Source organism: Elephantulus edwardii, unplaced genomic scaffold (assembly GCF_000299155.1).
Source record: "Elephantulus edwardii isolate Elephantulus edwardi_28Jun2011 unplaced genomic scaffold, EleEdw1.0 scaffold00006, whole genome shotgun sequence".
Classification (NCBI taxonomy): Eukaryota; Metazoa; Chordata; class Mammalia; order Macroscelidea; family Macroscelididae; genus Elephantulus; species Elephantulus edwardii.
This window is the reverse complement of record NW_006399756.1, coordinates 1650628-1672301: the sequence shown is the minus strand read 5'-3', so window position 1 is coordinate 1672301 and position 21674 is coordinate 1650628. Positions and strand designations below refer to the sequence as shown.

The 21674-nt window shown below is 51.5% G+C and overlaps 1 protein-coding gene across 1 annotated transcript in view; it reads right to left on the bottom strand.

Annotated features, from left to right (window-relative positions):
- TCERG1L (transcription elongation regulator 1-like) overlaps positions 1-21674 on the bottom strand; it is a 186219-nt gene that overhangs the window by 116558 nt on the left and 47987 nt on the right. The window contains exon 9 of the mRNA XM_006880123.1: positions 7824-8012. Within this exon, the coding sequence (XP_006880185.1) occupies positions 7824-8012 (189 nt within the window). The remainder of the gene's footprint in view (positions 1-7823; positions 8013-21674) is intronic.

The following is a 21674-nucleotide window of genomic DNA, read 5'->3' as shown; positions in this document are numbered from 1 at the left end:
AAAAAAGAGAGCTTTGAGAGGTTTGAGGTTAGAACAGGTAGGTGCCACGTGGAGAATCGGATATGCACCTCAAGCTCAAAGAGAAGCAGAGGCTGTGGATGGATATGAATGGTTTCTGTCTTGAATGTGAGTCTCCAGCACAGAAGAATGAGGTGGACGGGCCAGTGGGTCCCCTAGAGACCCATGAGGAAAAGCGCCAGCAAGGTGGTCTCTGCGAGCCAGCAGAGGTGTGTGTTTCCAGAGGGCTGTGCCAGTAAACTGCTGTGCCAACACTTCAGGATCCAGGACAGGGGCCACCAGATGGCTGCATGATGCACTGTGTCAATTTGTACAATGGATTCTGTGTCAAAGCTACACAGAGCCCAACAGCTAGAGGCATCCAATGGGAGGGCTACAAAAACACACACAAGTTTGAGCAAAAAATGCAATCATAGATGGAAGCATAGAAGATAACATTTATGTGAACTAAAAACCCTGAACTTTGCAGGGCATTGTCTAGAAAGACTATGCGTGGTGATTGCAGTTCAAGAAACAGCAAATGGCTGGCTCCAGTTGTTCAAGTGAGGCCCAACCTCGGGGGGGAGGGTAGGAAGCGTGGTTCCTAGGATGCTCAACTGTCCAGTCAAGTAACCAAAATAAGTAACCAAAACCCCACTACCATCTACAAATCCCCACAGCCATGCACGGATCCCCACGGCCATCCACAGATCCCCACGGCCATCCACAGATCCCTACTGTAATTCATGGATCCCTACATCTGTCCACGGATCCCTGCTGCCATCCACAGGTGCCCATGTCACCCACAGGTCTCTATGTCTGTCCATGGGTCCCTGGTGCCTTGCACAGGTCCCACTTTCATTCATGGGTCCCCACTCCTGGCCTCCCCATGTGACACAGTGAGATGGCTCCACAGGGTTTTCTGGGCTGTGAAGTTGTCAAACCTTCATTCTGTAATGTCACTGGCATGGTTTAAATTGTCAGTGTGTAGGTTAGAAGCCAAGAGTAAATCACCTGCAGGGAAGGCTTAGTCAGACTGGAAAGGTCTCCTTCGCAGGCTCAGAGGAAAGTGGGTGCACATTGTACTAGCAGTTTTTTATTCCTACAGCAGCATCCATAGATAATACCTGGTATTGTATATGTGTGACATTTCCAATTTTTCTTCTCAAAGAAAGAGTGGGTTGAAGGTAAACTAACGGTGGCCCAGGCTGAGGTCAACCAGGGGAGGCAGCAAGGGCCAGGGCCGTGCAGGGCTTGGAGTAGGAGAGGGGACTGAGACACCAAATGTGGGTTATGTTTGAGTAAAGCCATCAAGAATGTTCAAAACTAACTCCCATCTGTGACCTTGCACCCTCACAGCGGCACCTGCACTCGGAAAATTCTGCCCCTTACACAGCTAAATGTGCTCATGTCTGCTGACCATCTGCAGCTTATGGTCTCAGCAGGAACCGTCTTAGGAGGAAAAGAACATGTACACAGTGTCTTTCTTGTCCTATTTTCTTTTCATTGCGACAATGATTCTACTGAAAATAGCACCATCCCTCTATCAAGAATCATATGTCTGTCTTCTGTAGGAAGCCAGCCGGAAGCCACGTCTCAGGCCTTCATGGGAAATAAGGAATTATGTCATTACAGCATTTTTATGCCTGAAGATTTCAAACCTTAATATGTACTGTAGCAATTTTTATTATAGTGGGGAGTAAACAATTCCTGGATTTAAAAATGAAAAACAAGGGAAGAATCCATCCCCAAATGGCCGGCGGTGGTGGTTGTGGAGCTGCAGGAATTCCCGCAGGACTAGCTAACGAGGCAGGCCACAGCTCATGAAAGCTGCCTGGCAGAACCGTGTGGAGGGGTCTGCCTGGCAGCGGAGCTTGGCTGGGAAGTTACTGATGGGGGGAAAATAGGGAGTCACTTCCCAGCTGCTCTGTGGCAGGACAAAATGTTAAATTTAAACCATTAAATAGAGCTTGAAGTAGACAAACAGGTGGCAAATGGTTTCTGAGGCAGATGGTGCTTTTTAATATTAGTTTTCGATTGTAATTTGCTCTGCTAGAGACCAGAACTAACTTACATGTTACCTTTTTCTCCTGAACCATTAAGAAGCTGCAGGTGAAGGTTGAGGAGGAAATCCTGGGTTTACAATGAGGGCCACTCCTCTGTTTTCCAGGAGTGGACATGGCCAGTCTGTGACACCACTGCCGTCATGTACACGGCACCTCCTCCCCTCTCATGTCCACAGCTTCAGCAGAATCCGTGGAGGGCTCGCCAACAACATGACCACGTGCTGGCTGAGGCCAGAGAGGCATTTCTGTTTCTTCGGCAAGTCCATCTATGTATGTCTTTTTATTATCCTTTGATAAACTTCCTGATCTCCTCAAATACTAAGAAATAAATACAGTAAGAGATACCTTTTGCTTCTGAGTGTATTCCCTCCTCTACCTGGAGGCCAGGGCTGCAGGGAATGGTCAGGAATGAGGAAGCTGTGTTTAGCTGGAGCTGCTGGGAGAAGATGAATAGGGAAGACATCCCCTCTGTTCACCTTTCCTCGCTCACACGTTCCCAGCCTTCAGAGCCCGTCTCTAAGTGGTCCCTGGCTGCCGAGCCCTGGAGAGGACCACGCTCCCTGACCCACTGCAGCGTCTCCCAGCACACGCTCCTCTTCCCCCTCTCCGCGCCGCCCTCCACGTCCACAGCCAGTGCTAGCAGCAGGGTGGGAGGCCTGCTGGAAGAACAGCCTATGTCCAGCCCCCCGCACCAGCCCGACATCAGTCAGCACAGTGAGGGCTGTAGGGGACAAGTGTAGGGGACAAAGGGCTGCGGGAGAGGAACATTCATAACAAGCGTGTCACTCTGATTTTCAGGGTTTTCGTTCCCAGAAACTAAAATCAGAAAAGCTTGACCCAAATTGCAGAAGTCTGTGGGAGACTGCGCTACAGCAATGTCCTTGACTAGGCCCTGCTGACAAGGGCAGCCTCCAGCCACTGTCCCCTACAGAAGCTTCACAGAGGCCCTGTGGGTGCAGCAGGCCACAGTGGCCACTATCAGGGGACTGCAGCCAAGGTGGAGGTGCGCTCCAGTCAGCCACTTTATGGTCAACAGGTGGCGGGTGGGGGGCTCTTTGTTTCCCCTTATCTCTATAGGGGCCTCGCTGAAGGTATTAGCTTGCTAATGGAACCCACCAGCCACCCGTGGGAGACAGGTGGGCAGCCTCGTCCTGAGAAGAGTAACAGCCTCGGAGACCTACGGAGGGTCACTGCCGACGTCCGCTCCGAACCAGCTCCACGGCAGCAGGACAGGCTTTGGGTTTTATTTGACGTCTCTCTTCCTAAGACCCACTGCACCTTGCTTCTGGGAGAGCTACTTGCTTTTTCTGGTTGCTCTATCTGAACATAGAATAACTGCTCAGAATAATCCATATGCTCAAATTCAGGTGAGTTTTGACGATCCTAACGGTGCATCCATTCCCGGGCACACAATGGGCTTTGTCGGCCGGAGCCTGGCACCCTCCTGCCACCAGCTGACAGTCAGTGCAGGGAAGGTAGGAATCCTCACCCCATCCCTGTGGATGTGACCCCACTGGGAAGGGAGGGTTCTCTATGTCCAGCTTTCCCAGTGCAGGGTGGGTCCTAGGCCTGGTCTCTGACACGGGTAGTACAGACACACAGACAAGGTGATGTAAACGGAGACGACGTGCCAAGGGAGAGCACCAAGACTGAGAGAAAGCAGGGTTCCAGGAGCAAGACAAGGCCCTGCCCCAGAACCCACATAGGGCTGCCCCAGCCGGAGCCCCATTTCGGGTTTCTATGTCCTGCAGCCCTGGACTTGTCCATGCCAAGAAATCTGAATGGTAGCTACATAACCAGTTAACTGGAAGAGATCCACACTTCAATCCATTTTAAAAGAGGCAACCCAACAGATGCAGAAATCACCCAACAGCAAAGTCACCAGTATCACCCAAGTAAAACACTGCAGAAGATTCTTTAAAAATGCTTGGAGCAGAACTACCTACCAGAAATTTAAGCTGGATTTAGAAGAGACCTTGAAATAAAGGACCTCATTGCTGACATCAGATGGATCTTGTATAAAAGCAGAGAATAACAGAAAGTCATTTTTGGATTTTATATGCTATGTAAATGTATTAGACTGTAAGAGTCACAATAATTATGAACAATTGAGAAGAATGGGAATTTCAGGAGACTTAAGTGAAACCTTTCACTTGCAACCATGAATCAGTCTTTGAAACAGAACAAGGGGACACCACGTGGTACAAGATCAGGAGAGGCTGATCCTTTCGACATACTTTTCCACTCCGTATGCTGAGCAGATAATTTGACCAAGTGCTCTATTTGAAGAGTAGTGTGGCATCAGGACTGGAGGAGGACTCATCAAGTTACACAGGTGACACAGCTTTGCCAAAAGTGAGGAAGACTTGAAGCATTTACTGAAGAAGTTCAAAGATTATACAGCAACATTAAGAAAACAAACATTCTCACAACTGGACCAGTAAACATCCTTATAAAAGCAGAAAAAAAATTAAGTTCTCAAGGATTTCATTTTACTTGGACCAACAATCAACACTAACGGAAGAAACAGAAAAGAAATGAAGTGAAAGGTGTGTGATAAATAACACAAAAACTAATGCCCCTTTCTCTCTCCTCCCTTCCCCTCCCTCCTCCTCTCCCCCTGCTCCCTCCCTCCCTCCCCTCATTGCCTTTGAGCTTCCAGATAGAACTGTCTCTTAGCTGAGCCTCCCTTCAGTGGGTCTCTAACCTTGTCAATTGCAAGGAAGGAGATGACACATTTTCCCCATCAAAGTTTCCAGTGACTTCCACCAACCAGAGAGGTGCAGCTACCGGGCTGACAGTACAAGTCCCCACAGCCTGGGTCAGCAGGCTGCCCCTGGGCTGAGATGACAGGATGAGGGACATCCCGTGGACTGCCAAAGAGCAGCCAAGAGGTTCCTTAGAAGCAAAGGTGGAGAGACTTCACCTCACACACTTTGAGTGTGTTATCAGGAAGGGTCAGTCCGTGGAAGGGGGGCATCATGCTGGGAGAAGTAGAAGTTTGGAGAACAAGAAGACCAGGAATGAGTTGGGTTAGCACTGCCCCTAAAACAGGTGTAAGCCCACCAGAGAGGTGAGAAAGGTTCAGGGCTGCGTGCTGTTGTACACAGGTCACCGAGCATCAGAGCTGATTCAGTGGCACCTAAACACCTTTTGACCTGTGAGAAGATCAGTATCTGTTTCTGAGGTCACTCCTGGGGTGTCTGTGTTACAGCAGCACTGGGAGACTGAGGCAGATGGGGACTGACACACAATTCACATCACCAGAGGCTGGTGGGAGACCAGGGGGTCTCCAAAGAACTACCTTGTGCACGCCAACAACCACATATCCAAAGGTCTCACTGTTGGCTGCTTCAAATGCAACATGGTGTTGCGTGTACGAATCCAACACTGAGACATCTGTTTCAGCTCGGAGGTTGGTCTGTGTTGCTCCAGCAACCTCCAGGTCTTGAACTTCAGGTAAGCTTATCCACACACGGTGCAGGCAGGCCTGGAGATATCACAGCTGCTGTGCACTCAGCCAGTGTGACCCCACAGGCAAGTCACGTGAGTGTGGGGTTACCAGCACAAGTAGCAGTTATGTTTACCCTGAGCTGTCACCCAGTGACTGTGACACTAGTCAGAAAGCAAAGCTTGGAATTGAGAGTGCGTCGCTTTAACCTAACACAGGAGTGTCTGCGGGCTGAGAGACCAGTAAACAATCAGAAGTCATCCTTAATAAATGCTGAAGAACAAAGGTTTTTAACCAAAATCTTGACACAGCTGTAAAACAGCCATCCCGAGAGATGGCAGAGTGTATTATTTATTCTCCATTCACACCCTAAACTTGCTCGGAGACAAGGTGTATGTCCAGTGACTCATCAGGTCAGTGGATGACGCCACAGCCCCATGTGGAGAGAGACCCCAGGAGACTCGCCTGGGGCAGAGCTGAAGGCCCCACACAGTGTCCAGATGGGAAAGCACCAACCGAAGGCCTCCGTGTTCTCGCCTTGAAATGGCCTGTCCACATGGGGCACCTGTTCACACAGCACGTGCTCGGGACAGATGTGGGAGGCAAGGAGGCTGCTAACTTAAAGGTCAACAGTTCAAACCCACTGGCTGCTGCAGGGGAGGCAAACACCCCACCTCCTTCTGTAAAGGTTTACAGCCTCAGAAAGCTGGCAGGGCCCTCCACAAGCCAGGACCAGCTAGACACGACTGGGCTAGCATTATACTATTTAAGGTGAGCCAGGGAGTTAAGTCTTATACTACTAAAAGGTCAATGGTATGAATCTACTGCCAGCTCTGTGGGGAAGAGGCGGGCAGCTTCTTCTGTGTGATTTATAGCCTCAGAGCCCTGAAGGGGGACCAGCTAGGAGCCCGTTCCAACTCGACGCAGTGAGTGTTTGTGGCCCATAAGCTCTATTCCATGTGCACATGTTTGGCTTTATCTTAGACGTCTGTTCTCAGACGCTGATACCTTGCCTCGCCACCCTGCACTGCACACCTCCACGGCAGGGCATCATGAGTGAGACTAGTGCAGGTTCCTGTGGTCACCAACAGTCTAATGATTCAATACTTCCTCCTCCAAAATCTCCATTGATGGCTTCCTGCATTCCATGAAAAACTCAAGTATGATAAAGCTGTCAGAACGGCACACTCATTCCACACCCTTTCACTGGAATTTCTCCACCTGAGAAAGGATCTTGCTGCTTCCCCACTATTAACCCCCACGGGGGGAATGGGGGCTGACACAGTGTGAAAGCAGAGTTCACAGACAGACTCACAGACAGGCCAAGGGCAGGGTGGAGCTCCAAGACCAGCCTCCCTCCTCAGAGCCACCATCTCCACACCAACACATCTCTACACATCTCATCTGATCGAGAGTACGTATTACCAAGGCTCAGGACTCCCTTCCACTTCACCTATGGGCTCCCACCTCACCCACGGGCTCCCACCTCACCTACCAGCTCCCAGAGCTCCCACCTCACCTACGAGCTCCCACCTCACCTACGAGCTCCCACTTCACCTATGGGATCCCACCTCATCTACAAGCTCCCACCTCACCTATGAGTTCTCATCTCACCTACGAGCTCCCACCTCACCTATAGGATACCACCTCACCTACCAGCTCCCAGAGCTCCCACCTCACCTACTGGTTCCACAGGCTGTGATTGTTTGGCTGAGGGCCTCAGGCAGGCCACAACACTCCCTCCTCATAGACAGCACACCCCACATGTACAAAGAGCCAGGCAATGGCCCCACAGTGGACTGTCTTACCCTGTATGCAGAGGGCTTAGGCCGTGGTCCCACAGTCTACAGTCCCCTGTCCCTATGTGCAGAGTGCCCAGGCCAGTAGCCAGGAGGGAGGCCTGTCCAGACCCACAGTGGCCTTGCCTTCCTCACACTGGCATGCTCTTGACCATGACATCCACTCTTGTGCCATGTTTGGTGCTTGTTCTCCACCACGCTCCATGTGAGAAGATGTCACGTCTCTGCGTGGCCCCACATCACCCCTGGCACACAGGCCCTCGCTCTCTAAGAGTCAGTCCTGTGAGGTCTCCACTCTCCAAACAGAAGCACCACAGGTGCTCGAGGGCAGAGCACAGTGCTGACACAGCAAGGCCTGGCAATGGACAAGGTGCAGATCACCCCGAGGTGTCGGTCTGCGGGCTCGATGCACGAACCAGGGTGAGGATGATGATGATGCGAGGACGCTCTGTCCACACCTGTGGATGCAGGTGCAGCACCTGACCCTGACCCCAACCCCTCTGCACTCACCTGAGAGCGGGGCACTCCGCAGCGGGATTCTGATGGGTGCCAAGGTCACAAAGTGGTATGGCTGGACGCTGGCAGGGGACAGGCCCCGGAGTCCCTCAGGGTCCACAGACACCATAGCAGCAGCAGCTGCAGTGGCAATGGCAATGGTGGGGCCACCACCTGCTGGCTTAAGGCTGCTGAGGCATCCACCTGCAGGAGACAGACAGGAGGGTCAGCTGAGCATGGGGACCTGGGGTGGAGCAGTCACCTCGACATTGTGAGCCACACTGGGGTGATGGGGGATGAGGAAGCCGGTGTCACCAGGACCAAGTCAGGACTTCAGACACATTCTCTGTTGGGCTTTGCAAATGTGACTACACCCCCATCTCTCTCTCTCTCTCTCTCTCTCTCTCTCACGTACTCACCACACCACACATGCACACAGCACACATGTACACACTGAGCTGCAGGCCAGTCTCAGGGAGCCCCTTTCCTCAGGAAGGACAGGGTGTTTTGCTTAAACGGGAGTGACTTCACTTTTTAGGAGCCCTGGGCTGTGCAAACGATTCACACACTCGACTGCTGATGGTGCAGGTTCACGGAGGAGGGACCACAAAAGACACACCTGGAGGTCTACATCTCAGATCACAGCCTTTTGAACCTCACAGAGCACAGCTCTGCTGACTTGCTGGGCTTCCCTGTAGCAATTAGACCCAGGAGAAATCCACAGGGTCATGGAAAGTGGACAGTGCAGTCATGCCAGCTCAGAGTGCTTCAGGATGGAGTCCACACACTCCAGGTCGGAGACAGGGCTGTGCACACAGGGCACTGTGTGCAGCCCGTGCCCTCCCAGCAGGCTGGCCCCTCTGTGCATGGGTCCCCAGGAGTCAGGCTGGCCCAGTGCAGCCAGTTACAAAATAGTCATACTGAGAAGGACCATCTCAGGCCATCCAGAGGGTCACATCACTCTGAGCAGGTAAAGCAGGTGATAAATCAGACCCGTGTCCACACAGTAGAGCATCCTCCCACAAGCATCTGCGAGGCAGGTGCCGAGGCTGCTCCGGGTCGTGGAGGAGCCATTAAGTCCCGGGCTCCGGTGGGTGCACATGCTGTAGCCAGTCACTCGCTTACATCTCCCCGTTGGCTCGGTTTATGTGACCAGCTGAGGGTGCACCAGGAAAGTGCAAATAGGACGGGGTTTAGTGTTGTGGCGGGTTCTGCTCTTAGGCAGCGGGCTCAGGGAGGTCTTTTCCAGGAAGGGGGTGCCTGCACAAGGCCTGAAGGTGAAGAAGGACGCCTGGGACCCCTGGAGAGGGCTCGGTGGAGCCAGCAGTAAAGCAGTGAGTGCAGCAGCCCTGGGCGAGAGGCCTGCCTGCGTGGCCCCGGTGCATCCCAGGCAAGTACCAGGACTCAGGTGTGTCTCAACTCTGTCCCTGATGTGTCTGCGTTGTAGCTCAGGTGTGTCTCAGGTAAGTCTTGGGACTCAGGTGTATCACAAGTCTGTCCCAGGTGTGTCTGCATTGTATCTCAGGTGTGTCCTAGGTGAGACCCAGGAGCTACATCAGGTCACAGTGGCTGTGGAGGAAACATGGGTAATATCAAGGCAGCAATGAGACCACCAAGGGATACCCCAGAAGGGCCGTGTTTCCCAAGAGAGGGGACCAGTGGCTGTGACAAGGTGCTTGGGCCTGACAGCGGTGCAGGACAGGTTCAGATCTGTCCTTCGCTGGGTCACGATGAGTCAGTGTACTCTACAGCACCACCACCAGCATCTGACAGCACTGGGGGTGCTGCTCAGCTGACCAAAAGGCTGCCCCCCAACAGTGGTCTGAACCCACCGCAGCTCCTCAGGAGGAAAAGGGCCAGTCTCCACCCACGCAGCTGGTGGCCTCGAAAACCCAGCAGCGGCTCCGCTCTGAGTCGTATCCGGCTCCATGGCCACGTGCAGTGTGATCATCTAGAGACGCCTGTGAGCTCGCCGCTGCCAACCGAGGACAGTGGCGGCTCCGCAAAGTTCAGGTTCCACAGCAATTCCGTGGAGAGAGAAGGGCAGTAACAAGGAACATCATCCTCAAAGAGCTGCCTCCACACAGGCCCCCGTTCACGGCCACGGCCAGTCCCAGCAGTAGCCATTTCCTGTACCTTCACAGGAGCCATCGACATCTCCACATGCCAGCCTGGGGCAGAAACGACAGTGCCAGGGCAGAGCTGCCCACACTGGGTGCCAGCTCCCAGAAACACTGCTTGGGCTGAGTCAGGGGGAGGAGGTGGAATGACAGACGGAGCAGCTGGGGGAGGGCAAGTCCCCCTCCCACCCCCCCCCAGGATGACAGGGCCCTCAGGTAAACAGGTGCCAGAGTGTGCGCTAGCACAGTGGGAGGTGTGAGCTGAGAAGGAGCCCATCTGCAGTCCACCAGGATTATCTGTGACATTTTAAGCAAATCAGTCATTAACCCTGTGCTGCCCTGAGGACCTGTGGGAGGGACAGCCCAGCTGTGAGAGCCCAAAGCTCAAGCCTGGGCCACCACTACCACCTGGCCACTCCACAGTCACCCTCACCCTCAGATGTCACCCACGGCCACCACTGCCACCTGATCATTCCACAGTGACCTCACTCTCAGGTCCCCTCCAGGTCACAGCCCCCATCCCTAGCCAGAGAAGAGAGGTCCAACTACATCCGGGGACGTAGCCCTCCCACTGCTGGCCAGATGAGGCATTAGTAGCTGGCATTTGCTCCTGGATGGAGCAGGGTGCAGTTCTGCCCAGGCCAGCGGTGCCTGCAACGGGACATCTGGGTTGCAGAGAGGGCAGAGGCTGTCAAGTAAACAACAGGCTGAACTGGAGAGTCTGTGCCAGAGAGGAATCCTAATTCCACAAACACCAGCTGTTGTGTCGTCTTTGCTGAGCAACATCTTCATAGAAAATCACATCGCTAGTCTGCTGGCTGTTTCGGTGGTGATTTCAGCTCCTGTGAAGCTCCTTCGGGCACTAGATCTGCTCGCCATGAGCATCGCCACCGAAGTGGGTGCTGGGTCTGCCGTTGCTGCGGGCAGGGCTGTGTGCTGGGCTCCTTGTATCTGCAGGTGGAAAGTGGGCATGTGGGGCACAGAGGGGCTGGTGCTGCCCCGGGAGGGAGGTCCAGCCCAGGGCTGGTTTCCGTGTTAGGCTGCACACTCTGGCCCGTCGCTACCATCACCCCTAGCGCCCAAGCCAGGCCCTCAAGCACTCATCTCCTTCCTCTGAGCTCCCTGTGAAGAGTGCCTGGTCAACGCCCCCTCTGCATACTTAGCTCCTGTGGACATCTCAGAAGGAGCCCTGCCGGCCTAATGGATTACGTGCTGGGCTACTAACCAAATGGTTGGTGGTTCGAACTCACCCTCTGCTCTACAGGAGAAAAATAGGTGAGGTGGTGTGCTCCCCCTAAGATTCAAGCTTAGGAAACTCAATGGAGGATCGCCACGCATTGGAGTGCACTAGTGTCCTGTTACGCAGGTGGACAATCTCCCCCTTTTACAGTCACCTGTTGGCGGGGCTCTGACTGTCTGCAGCTCGCACTGAAGCGTTGCCCTGGACGAGTGTGCACCTCTCCCTGTACACCCTGCCGTCATCTGTCGCGTCTGGACCCAGGAGGCAGCAGCTGGTTCTTACTGCAGCTTCGTGTTTGACTTTTCCAGGAAGAAGGAACATCATGCTTTCGAGTCTTGGTGTCCAGCGGGAAGAATAAGGGAGGTGGTCAGAACTGCGCAGTCCTCCTCTGAAGAACTAGCAATGGTCTGAGCTGTTGATGCGAAGCAGTTCCCGGACTTTGTGTGTCTACTTTAGTGATGACCCAGGAGACATCAGTGCTGAGTGTGTAACTCATCCTGGCAAAGCAGAGCCCCGGGGGAGTCAGTGGTCCTGATAGCAAGCACCCCATAGTCTCTTACACAAGAAACTCCCGCCAGCCAGGTGCCAGCCAGGCACTGAAATTCACAAACCAGAGATGAACCTGGGCTATAAACCTCTCAGCTCCAAACCCAAAGTAACCCACATGCCACCTACGCATTTCCAACATCTAGTGGTCCATTCTGAGTTTAACTTTTTTCTGTTTTTATATTTAAATATATTCCTTACATAAGGGGCACTGAGGGCCTAGTAGTAAGAAGCTGGGCTGCAATCCCAAAGGCGTGTGGTTCGAATCCACCAGTTGCTCCTGGGAGAAGGACGGGCAAACTCCCTTGGGAGATTTATTCCCTTTGAAAACTCCCTGGAGGGTGAGCTCGAAGTCAGTCAGTCCCACCTGTACAGTAATGAGGCAGGGCAGGGGGAACAGCGCCTTAGAGCCCCTGAGGGTGAGTCCATCAGGAAGAGCAGGCGGCCTCGCCTTCCCCGAGGGGCAGCCGGCCACTGGAACCACCAGTCAGCACCTAAGTGCTTGACCAGCGCACCCAGGGCTGCTCACCAGGACCACTGGGTCGCCAAGTCCAGTCCACTGCCCATCAGCCTGCAGGATGGGGGACTGTTAAGTGGGTCTTTGGGGCTGAGCTGTCACAGAAGCAGACCTCACCTCTTCCTGCTGCACCCCAGGGCTGGAGCGGGGGCTCTGCTCCCCAGCACAGCACTGTCCTCCCCCTCAGGACAGGACCACACTGGGCCCACTACCAGCCTGGGGCAGACAGGCATGGCCCTCCATCAGCCGCCCATGTCTACCCAGAGGTTGACGAGGAGGTGCTGACCACAGGGCCCCAAAGTCCCTCCTCCACATTTCCGAGGAAAGGGGCACAAGGAAGGGCAGTGAGGGGGCCAGTCTCCCCAGATGAGAAGCCCAGCGCACTTACCATGCAAGCTAGCCCTTCTGTGACAGAACCTAGGGAGACCAGATGAGAGCTTACCGCTGCTAACACAGTGAACAACTTACTTAGTTTAGAAATACTAATTTATGGTTATTTTTATGATTCCATATAACTTTGTGCACTATCATTTGAATATTCATTTTATTAAAACCAGAGATTAATTGCACTACCCCATTGAACAAACAGCTGTTAATACCCGTGATGCGAAGGCCCTCATTACTGTATCTGCTGGAACCGGGTAGGAGGGGCCGGCAGGGCAGCTGTTCTTCCCAGGATACAAAGACCTCGCACAGCAGCCTCGAACACGAACACGCACTGTCAGCCCAGCCTCCAACTCAAGCAGCCTCTGGGCACCCACCTGCTGGGATGCGTAACTGGGAGCCTAGGACCCACAGCAGAGAGGAGCTAGGGTGTGTCAAAGACATGGCTCGGGGACCCGCCAGGGGTCACAGTGTCCTGCACCTGGCCCAGGGACCTGCCAGGGGTCACAGTGTCCTGCACCTGGCCCAGGGACCCGCCAGGGGTCACAGTGTCCTGCACCTGGCCCAGGCAGCCACTGAAGCCCCAGCTCAAGTTCAAGTTCCTTCAGGGCCTGTCCAATGCACCCCCTGTGTCTATGACCTGAGGGCAGGCTGGCGGCCACAGGTTATGTCCACTCACACGTGCACCCCTGCTGTTGCTGCCTGGTTGACCCTGACCCCTGGCAGCCCAGGTGGGTCAGGGCTGGTTCCAGAGTGTCCAAGCGCTGGCAGTGGGAGCAGATCTCCATGCCTGGGGCCCCAGGTGCCCTCCCTGAGGGTATGGTCCTGTGACAGCCCAGCCCCTCAATGCCTGGTGTGTCCGCACCCTGTCCTTCTTGGGAGGATGATGTCCTTGCCCACAGAGTCCCCAGGACGGTGCACAGAGGCTTCCCCGTGAAGAGCCTCATGAGCTCTGGTGGCTGTGGCACCATCTCAAAGACATGAGGAGCCCTGGGGGGTGCTGGCCAGAGGGTCTCTGGTTCAAAGCCTCTAGCAACTCTGCATGAGAAAGACAAGGCCATCTGCTTCCTCAGATCCACAGCCTGGGAATTCCTGTGGGGCAGTTAGACTCAGCCGCATGGGGTCGCTGGGAGTGGGGTTAGGACATAATGACATTACATAGGGAGAGAGGAAGCAGGGGACCAGGAGGGTGGGGAGGGAGAGAGAGAGGAAGCCAGAGCCCCTCAGGCAGATGGGAGCCCCTCAGGCTGAAGGGAGTAGGAAGCTCTAGCCAGGGAGCCACCCACAGGCTGCCTCCTCACAGGTCGTCCTGGGCACCCCTCTCCCAGGAAAGCCTGGAAGGCTGGTGGGCACCCCCCCAGGAAAGCCTGGAAGCTAGATGGGGCACCCCCCCAGGAAAGCCTGGAAGCTAGATGGGGCACCCCCCCCCAGGAAAGCCTGGAACCTAGGGTGTTCTCAGGAGAAACCCAGCCTCATGTGACATGGGAGCAAAGTGACAAAGGGAGGTGGACTTGGTGACCACAAATCTTCATAACCTTCAAACCAGGAATTCTCCAATCAAGGCAGGAACGAGAGGCGGTGCCAGGGGAAACCTAGTCCCCATTCACTAGGCCTCCCACACCACCGACCACCGGGGCCACCTTGTTCCTGCAAGACCTGCCACACCACCAGGGCCACCTTGTCCTCATCTGAGAGGACTACCACACCACCGCAGCCACCTTGTTCCCACGAGACCAGCCACTCCACCAGGGCCACCTCCATGGCCTCCACCACTAGCCCCAAATACAGGGACAGAGGTGCAGTGGGCACCTTCAGAGCTTAGTGTCTCTCAGGGCTGGACACCCAAACAAAGTGTGCCCCAAGCGGCTCCCAAGGCGCCCACTCCCCGGCAACGTTTATGGCAATAGCCAAATGCTCCCCTGGGGACATCGCCTGCTCCCTTCAGGATTCCTACAGGTGGGACAGTAATGACCGCCACAGGACGGGCCCGCGACAGCCGGGATGCACGCTCTGCAGAGCTGGACACATGGATGCAGATGCACACACACGTGCCCACACTCAGACTCACACACACAGTCACACACACATATAAACTCCACCAAACTCCTACACACATTCACATACTCAGATTCACAGACATCATCAAATATAGTCACACACACAGTCAGACACACAAACTCCACGTTCACACACCCACACTCACAATCATCCCTCATCACACAGCCACACTCACTCTCCTTCCAACCTACACACGTACGCACACTCACTCATAGACACAGGCACGTGTTCATTCACACACTCAGTCACGCACGTACTTACACATTCACACACATTCATATACACACTCATCCACACGTCGTAGATTCAATTTCATGATCCACACACTCATACACACCTTCACACACACACACACACACACACACACACACTCACTCTTCACCGTATGCATCCTTGGCTGGAAAACTCCAACCAAGACATGAAACAGAGGCAGATGCTGGAGAAACACTGGCCACCATGTTCCCGCTAGGACAGCCACACCACCAGGCCACCTCCACGCTAACCTTGTACACACACTGTTGTTGTTGTTGTTGTTGTTGTTGTTATGTGCCATTGAGTCACTCGTATAGTGACCCTATATATACTCATACACACTCTTCACACACGCTCTCACACCTGCCCCTTCTGTGGCTGAGATGTGTGGACGGACACACACACACACACACACACACTAATGTGGGCGGTGTGGTGACAGGCTCACTGGCCTGGTCAGTGGTTCACTCTGGGCGCTCCGGTCTAGATGCAGGAACCATGTTGCTGTACAGGAAGGCGTTCTATGTCCGTGTGCACAGCCAGCCTTGGGCTCCAGCTTCCTCTTCTGCTTCGTTACTCTCATCACAGCCTTTCTGAGTGAGTCACCAGCTGCCGTTTGTGAGGGTCATTATTTAAAGGATCGGGGTGGTCCTCTTGAAGAACTCTCTGACTGTTCCTGCCACTGTGTCTGCGACCAGGCGTACTTCTCATCATCCTTAAGGCAGCAATGGAGCATCAGCCATTACCCTCTCCCATTTCCACGCGCCTTTGAGGGCAATGGGCTCGGTTTTTAATTGGAAGAGTGGAGGGACAGCCCTGAGAAGATGAGATGGATCGACAGGGGTAACGGGAGTAGGTGTGTTGGAGACAGTGAGATTGGCTCAGGACAGGTCAGAGCTCAGAGCTGTTGTGCATATGGTCACTATGAGTCACAGTCAACTCAATGGCACATAACAACATAAATAATTTGTAGATATTCAGATTAAGTCTTGTAGTCTTCATTAAGGATTGAAGCTCAACACCAAGAAGGCAAAGATTCTCATCACTGGGCCAACTGTCAGCACCGTGATGGATAAAGAAGTTGAGATTGTTAAGTAACAGCTTGCTCAGCTCCACAATCAACACTCTTGGCACCAATAGTCAGGAAATCAAAAGATGAATTGCATTAGGTAAATTTGTTGTCAGAGACCTCTCCAGAGTACTGAGAAGCAACGACGTCTGTTTAGAGACCAAGGTGTACCTGATCCAGGCCATGGTCTTCACAATTACTTGTTATGCATAAGAGAGCTGGACAATGGCAAATGATGACAGAATAATTGATGCCTTTGAGTTGTGGTGCTGGAGAAGAGTCGTGAACTTACTATGGACGACCAAGAAAACAAATATGCCTGTCTTGGAAAGGGTGAAACCAAGTTTCTTCTTGGAGGCTAGGATTTTGAAGCTCCATTTCACATACATTGGGCATGTGGCGAGGAGAGACTGATCCTTGGAAAAGGATATCATGCCCGGAAAGGTGGAGGGACAGTGCAGGAAAGGAAGACTCCAGATGAGATGGACTGACAGAGTAACTAGGGCAATGGGAGAAGGTGTGTTGGAGTCAGTGAGACTGGCAGAAGACAGGGCAGATTTCAGAGCTGTTGTACGTAGGGTCACTGAGTCACAGGCAACTTGATGGCACATAACAACAAGCTCCCAAATATCTTAATATCCCATCAAAGTTGTGTTTTCATGAATTCAACAAAGACTTCTTTGGGAAATATGGCCGTGGCATGGTGGAGGTTGTAGAAACAGACATTATTTCTACTAATTAACCCAATGTTAATTAAATTCATACAAGGAAATGTTCGCAAAGCTAACTAGATTATCAGATTCATGGGGAGAGAGTTATTGTATTAGTTTTGTCACACTCTCTCCCCCAGCATGAATGCCAGGCCTCCCAAGGTAGGAGACACTCAGTCCATGCTTGCTTAATTACTTACTGACTTAATATTTGTCAAGACCTTGTTAGAGATGAGACATTTCCCAGGCCTGTGAGATCCAGTGATTAATAAGGCAGGTATGGCTTCTACTTTGCAATAACACAAATTGTCATCTGCAAGACACTGAAAATTTGCTCTTTACTTGTAAAAGATACTCCCTATCAGTCTTGAACTTAACATTCCAAGAGAATTCAAGTCTTCAAGATACATGCAACTGAACAGAAATCTATGAACAAATGCATGCAGTTCTTCACTTTGTGGAATAAGACACAGTGATAAGTAACCTGAGAAGGAAGTGGACTCTGTGTAGGATGTCTCTTCTTGCATATACAAGTGTGTATAGACATTTCAGTCCTGATAGGTTGAGCTGATTTGTCCACAAGATGTAAGCAAGTACTGGAAGTGCTCTCACTGGAGAGCACTGCCTGGATGCGCCCCACTTTCTGACACTCTGCTGGGCATGCCACATGTAGAGGTGGTCTGTAAAGGTCCATCTTTCTCCAGAGAATACTTGTGGCAGATTGGAGGGCAGGCCTTCCCTGGAGGCAGACGCAAGAGCTGTCGAACATCAGGAAAGGAAGCTGAGTCTCGGGTGAGGACAGAGCAGCTGCTCGTGTGGTGCTGACTGGTCCTGGATTGGCACTGCCAACAACACAGGCCCATGGTATTCATACGCTCTCGGGCTATTTCCTTATCAAAGGGTTTGTACTAACTGTCAGGGAAAGGACACACCCCAGACAGACACCGGTACTCATTTTAGACTTGTCACGTGAGCAAACACAGGTCCCAAATGCTTTGTTCTATCTGTATGATTGTGGTCAACTCTCCTTTGCTGTTGGTGTTTGGTGTTGTCAAGTGGACCCTGACTCTAGTGAGCCTGTGAACAACAGCTCCCCGCTGTGGACTGTCTCACACCTGCATGACCTCTGTCCAGCTCAAGCCTATTGGGGTCATCGCCGTGCCAACCCATCCTTTCCTTCCTTGGCGCTCCACCTTTCCCAGAATTCCTCTTCCAAAACCGCTCCTCCAGACAGCCTGGAAGCTTTGCTGAGCTATGTCCACATGGATGATGTTGTGGTATTTTAAATAACTGTCTTAGCTTCCAGCATCACAGAAACATGCCTGCATACAATGACAAACTGACCAAGGTCAGGTAGGTGGATTTGTTAGACCAAGAATTATAATTACAAAATGAAAACTTTATGGAGGTTTGAAATAGCAGATTAGACAGAGATGAAGGCAGGTTTGTTGCTGCTGTTTTTGTTGATTGCCATTGAGTCGACTCGATGAACACAAGGCCTGAAGCCTTTCTGTGTCCTCGTTTCTCCAAGTTCATAGAGTTTCTAGAGACATGAGGTTTAGGAAGTGGATGCCACTCCTGCTTCCAAACGTGAATCCATCTGGGAGCTCCACCAAACACTATCCACCGTGGGCAGCCATTATGGCATCTGACCCTCCAATGGCACAAGGTTCAGCATCACAGTAAACCCAGACTGCCTCAGTACAGCAAATTGACAGGAGAGTGCTGTACAACTTAGAAGAAGGTAAGCATAATAATTGGAAAAATAGATAAAGACATTATCTAGAACATAGTTTAGGAAACCAAGGTGTCGATTCTCTAACATTTTCAATCTATATCCTTAGGACCAGCAGTTAGGAAATCAGGTGATGTGTTGCCCTGGGAAAGTCTGCAGTCAGGGTCCTCTTCAAATTACTGAAGAGTAATGATGTTAGTTTGAGGACTAAAGTGTGTCTGATCTTTCTGATCGCTTGCTATGCATCTGTGAGCTGACAATGAATAAGGATGACAGAAGAACTGAGGCCTGTGAGCTGTGGTGTTGGAGAAGAGTGCTGAAGATCTAACGGACTGTCAGAAGAACAAACCAACATGTCTTGGAGAAGACGCAGTCAGGGTACTCTTTGGAAGCAAAGATGATAAAGCTTTGCCTTAGGTACTTGGGCATGTTGCTAAGAGAGGGACATGATGCTTAGAAAGGTAGAGAAGGGTCAGCGAAGGCGAGGAAGACCCTCAACCAGGTGGATGGACACAGTGACTGCCGCCATGGGCTCTAGTGTGTCAGGAAGCGTGAGGACAGCGCAGGACAGGACAGGGTCCAGACCTGTTGTTCAAAGGATCAAAATGAGTCATACTTGACTTGACAGCATCTAACAACAAAGTTTAAAAAACAAAGAGATAATATAAAAAGAAGGTTAACGGGCATCATTAGAGAGCTCTGGCGGCTTGGGGGAAGGAACTGTGCTGCTAATACAAAGCTATGCAGCTTGAACCCACCAGCAGCTCTGCAGAAGGTGGTGCAATCTCCTACTGTGTAATTCACTGTCTGAAAACCTGCTGGAGGGCCAACTAGGGGTCACTTCTGAGTAGATGGCACAAAACAACAACCATGGATTTCAAGCTTAGGGTAGATGTTATCGTTATGTCCTGTGGAGTTAGAACCAACCAATTCATAGCCGGCCCTCCAGTGGGTTTTCAGAAACAATAAAATGCACAGGAGAAGGCCGTCCATCTTTCTCCTACTGAATAGCCGGTGGATTTGAACCTTGTGCCTTTGGGCTGGCAGTACAACTCCTAACCACTAAGCCACCACAACACCTGAGTAATGTTAAATATTCCTTCTCAACATCGTCAAGGAGCCCCAGCAATCAACTTGAAGCCACCACTTACTCTGCAGCATAAGGATGGACTGTCACTCCAGGGAGGATTTATGGCCGCAGGAACCTGAAGGAAGGTCACTGTGAGTAGGAGTGGACTCAATGGTGGTTGTATAGCTATTTGAACCCACATTTCAGGAGGAAAGAGCAAGGACAATGGAGGAAAGGCAGCGTTTGAAAACTGCCACTGAAATGGGAAAAGGCGTGAATCCACCAAGTGGTTCAGTCAGGTAAATTTGTAAAGGAACCATAGCTACCCACATTGTGATGAAATTGTAAATCCTAAATCAAACAGAACATCTTAAAGCCATTTGGAAACACTGGATCTCCCAAAGGCTGTCATTTAGATTGTTGGGAAGTCTGTAGCAGAAGCACCAAGAGGCCTCGGACACTTGAAGGAGCATCTTCGAAATAGCTGCCAACCAAAATAAACAAGGAAGAGACTGCCTTAAAAAATAAGGGAAATACATTAGATGAGCAAAAAGGAAGAGATTCTGCCACTAACTGGCCTGTGTTAAAATAGATTGTAGAAGAGCTAATTAAGAAAGAAGATAATTAAGAAGCTGTCATCACAGGGCAGGTTCAGGGCTATTGTGTGGAGGGTGGCTATGAGTCGGAGTAGAGTTGACAGCACGTAACAACATGTCATACTCCCAGCACTGGCAACCCAAATACTGCATGTTTCCCACAGCTGGAATCTACCAGAAGCTCTAGGAAGAGAGATGGGCGAGTTACAGCTTCAGAAACCTGCGAGTTAGAGTTGGGCTCAACAGCTGAGATGAGATGTATCAGGGGACAAGAATAGTGACAAGATAGTATTTCACCTCAAACTTTTTACCTTCAATATTTGAAGCAGAAACTCTTTCCAAAACTCCTTCACAAACAGAGATAGCTTGATAGTTCATTTTGTGCAACCATCATAACCCTTACACCCAGACCAGGTGAGTACACAGGGAAACGGCAGGTAAATTTCTCCACTGAACATCGACCGAGGGCCCTGAGCGAAGTCAGAGCCATGAACTCAGGCCGTTCGTCATGGAGAAGCTGGGTTTCCCAAGGAGGGCAGAGCCATCTCACATCCTGTTGTTAGACCCATGCGCTCACAGGTAAACGCGTCCTATTTTCATCATCTTCTAGAACTACCCCTGCCATTGGGGCGTCCTGCACAGTGGCCCAATGACCTCCCAAGGAGTGGCAGGTTGGATCTGAAGTGCTGTCACCTCAAACCTCAAAACACACACCAGATTTGAAAGATTTAATAAAAAAAGGAATCTTCAAGGTCTCTTTAGGGATTTTCACGTTGAGTCCATTTTGAAATCAGAGAACTATGGATATATTGGGCTAAGTAAAATAAATTATTAAAATTCATTTCACCTGTTCCTTTTTACTTCTTAAAATGTGAATACCAGAAAATGATAAATTGCCTACGTGGCTTGCATTATATCTCCACTGTGGAACGTGGCTTCAGAATAAGTACTAGAATTATTCCAATAAATTCCACTAGAAATTCCACTGAAAGAGGGAATAAAATCCAAAAATCCAAGCCCATTGCCTTCAACTGCAATTCATATTGACCCCAAGTAGGCAGCATAGAGCGAGCTCCAGAGGGTTGTTCTTTCGCTGGTTGTATAACGTCATTCCGGAAACTATGAACTTGATAAATGTCGATAGTTATAGAAAGGTTTCAGGCCTTTTGTTCATATGGTTGCTATGAGTCGTGCTTGACTCGACGGCAGTCAGCAACAACAACAACAACATACAGTCATTCACACACACTGCGTTTCATTCACAAACACGGTGTTGTATACAACCATTCACATACAATGTGTTTATAGAATTAATTACTATTGATCTATAACTATTCTCAGATAATCCCCATCTTTTCAAGTCCCAACTGAATTGGTTTTAGTCCTTCACCATCACCACACCGTCCACCTGCCCACCTCCCCATCCACTCTTTCACCCCCACACTGTCCACACGTCCACCCCCATCCACACCTTCACCCCCACACCGTCCACACGTCCACCCCCATCCATTTCTTCACCCCCACACCGTCCACACGCCCATCCCCTCATCCACTCCTTCACCCCCACACC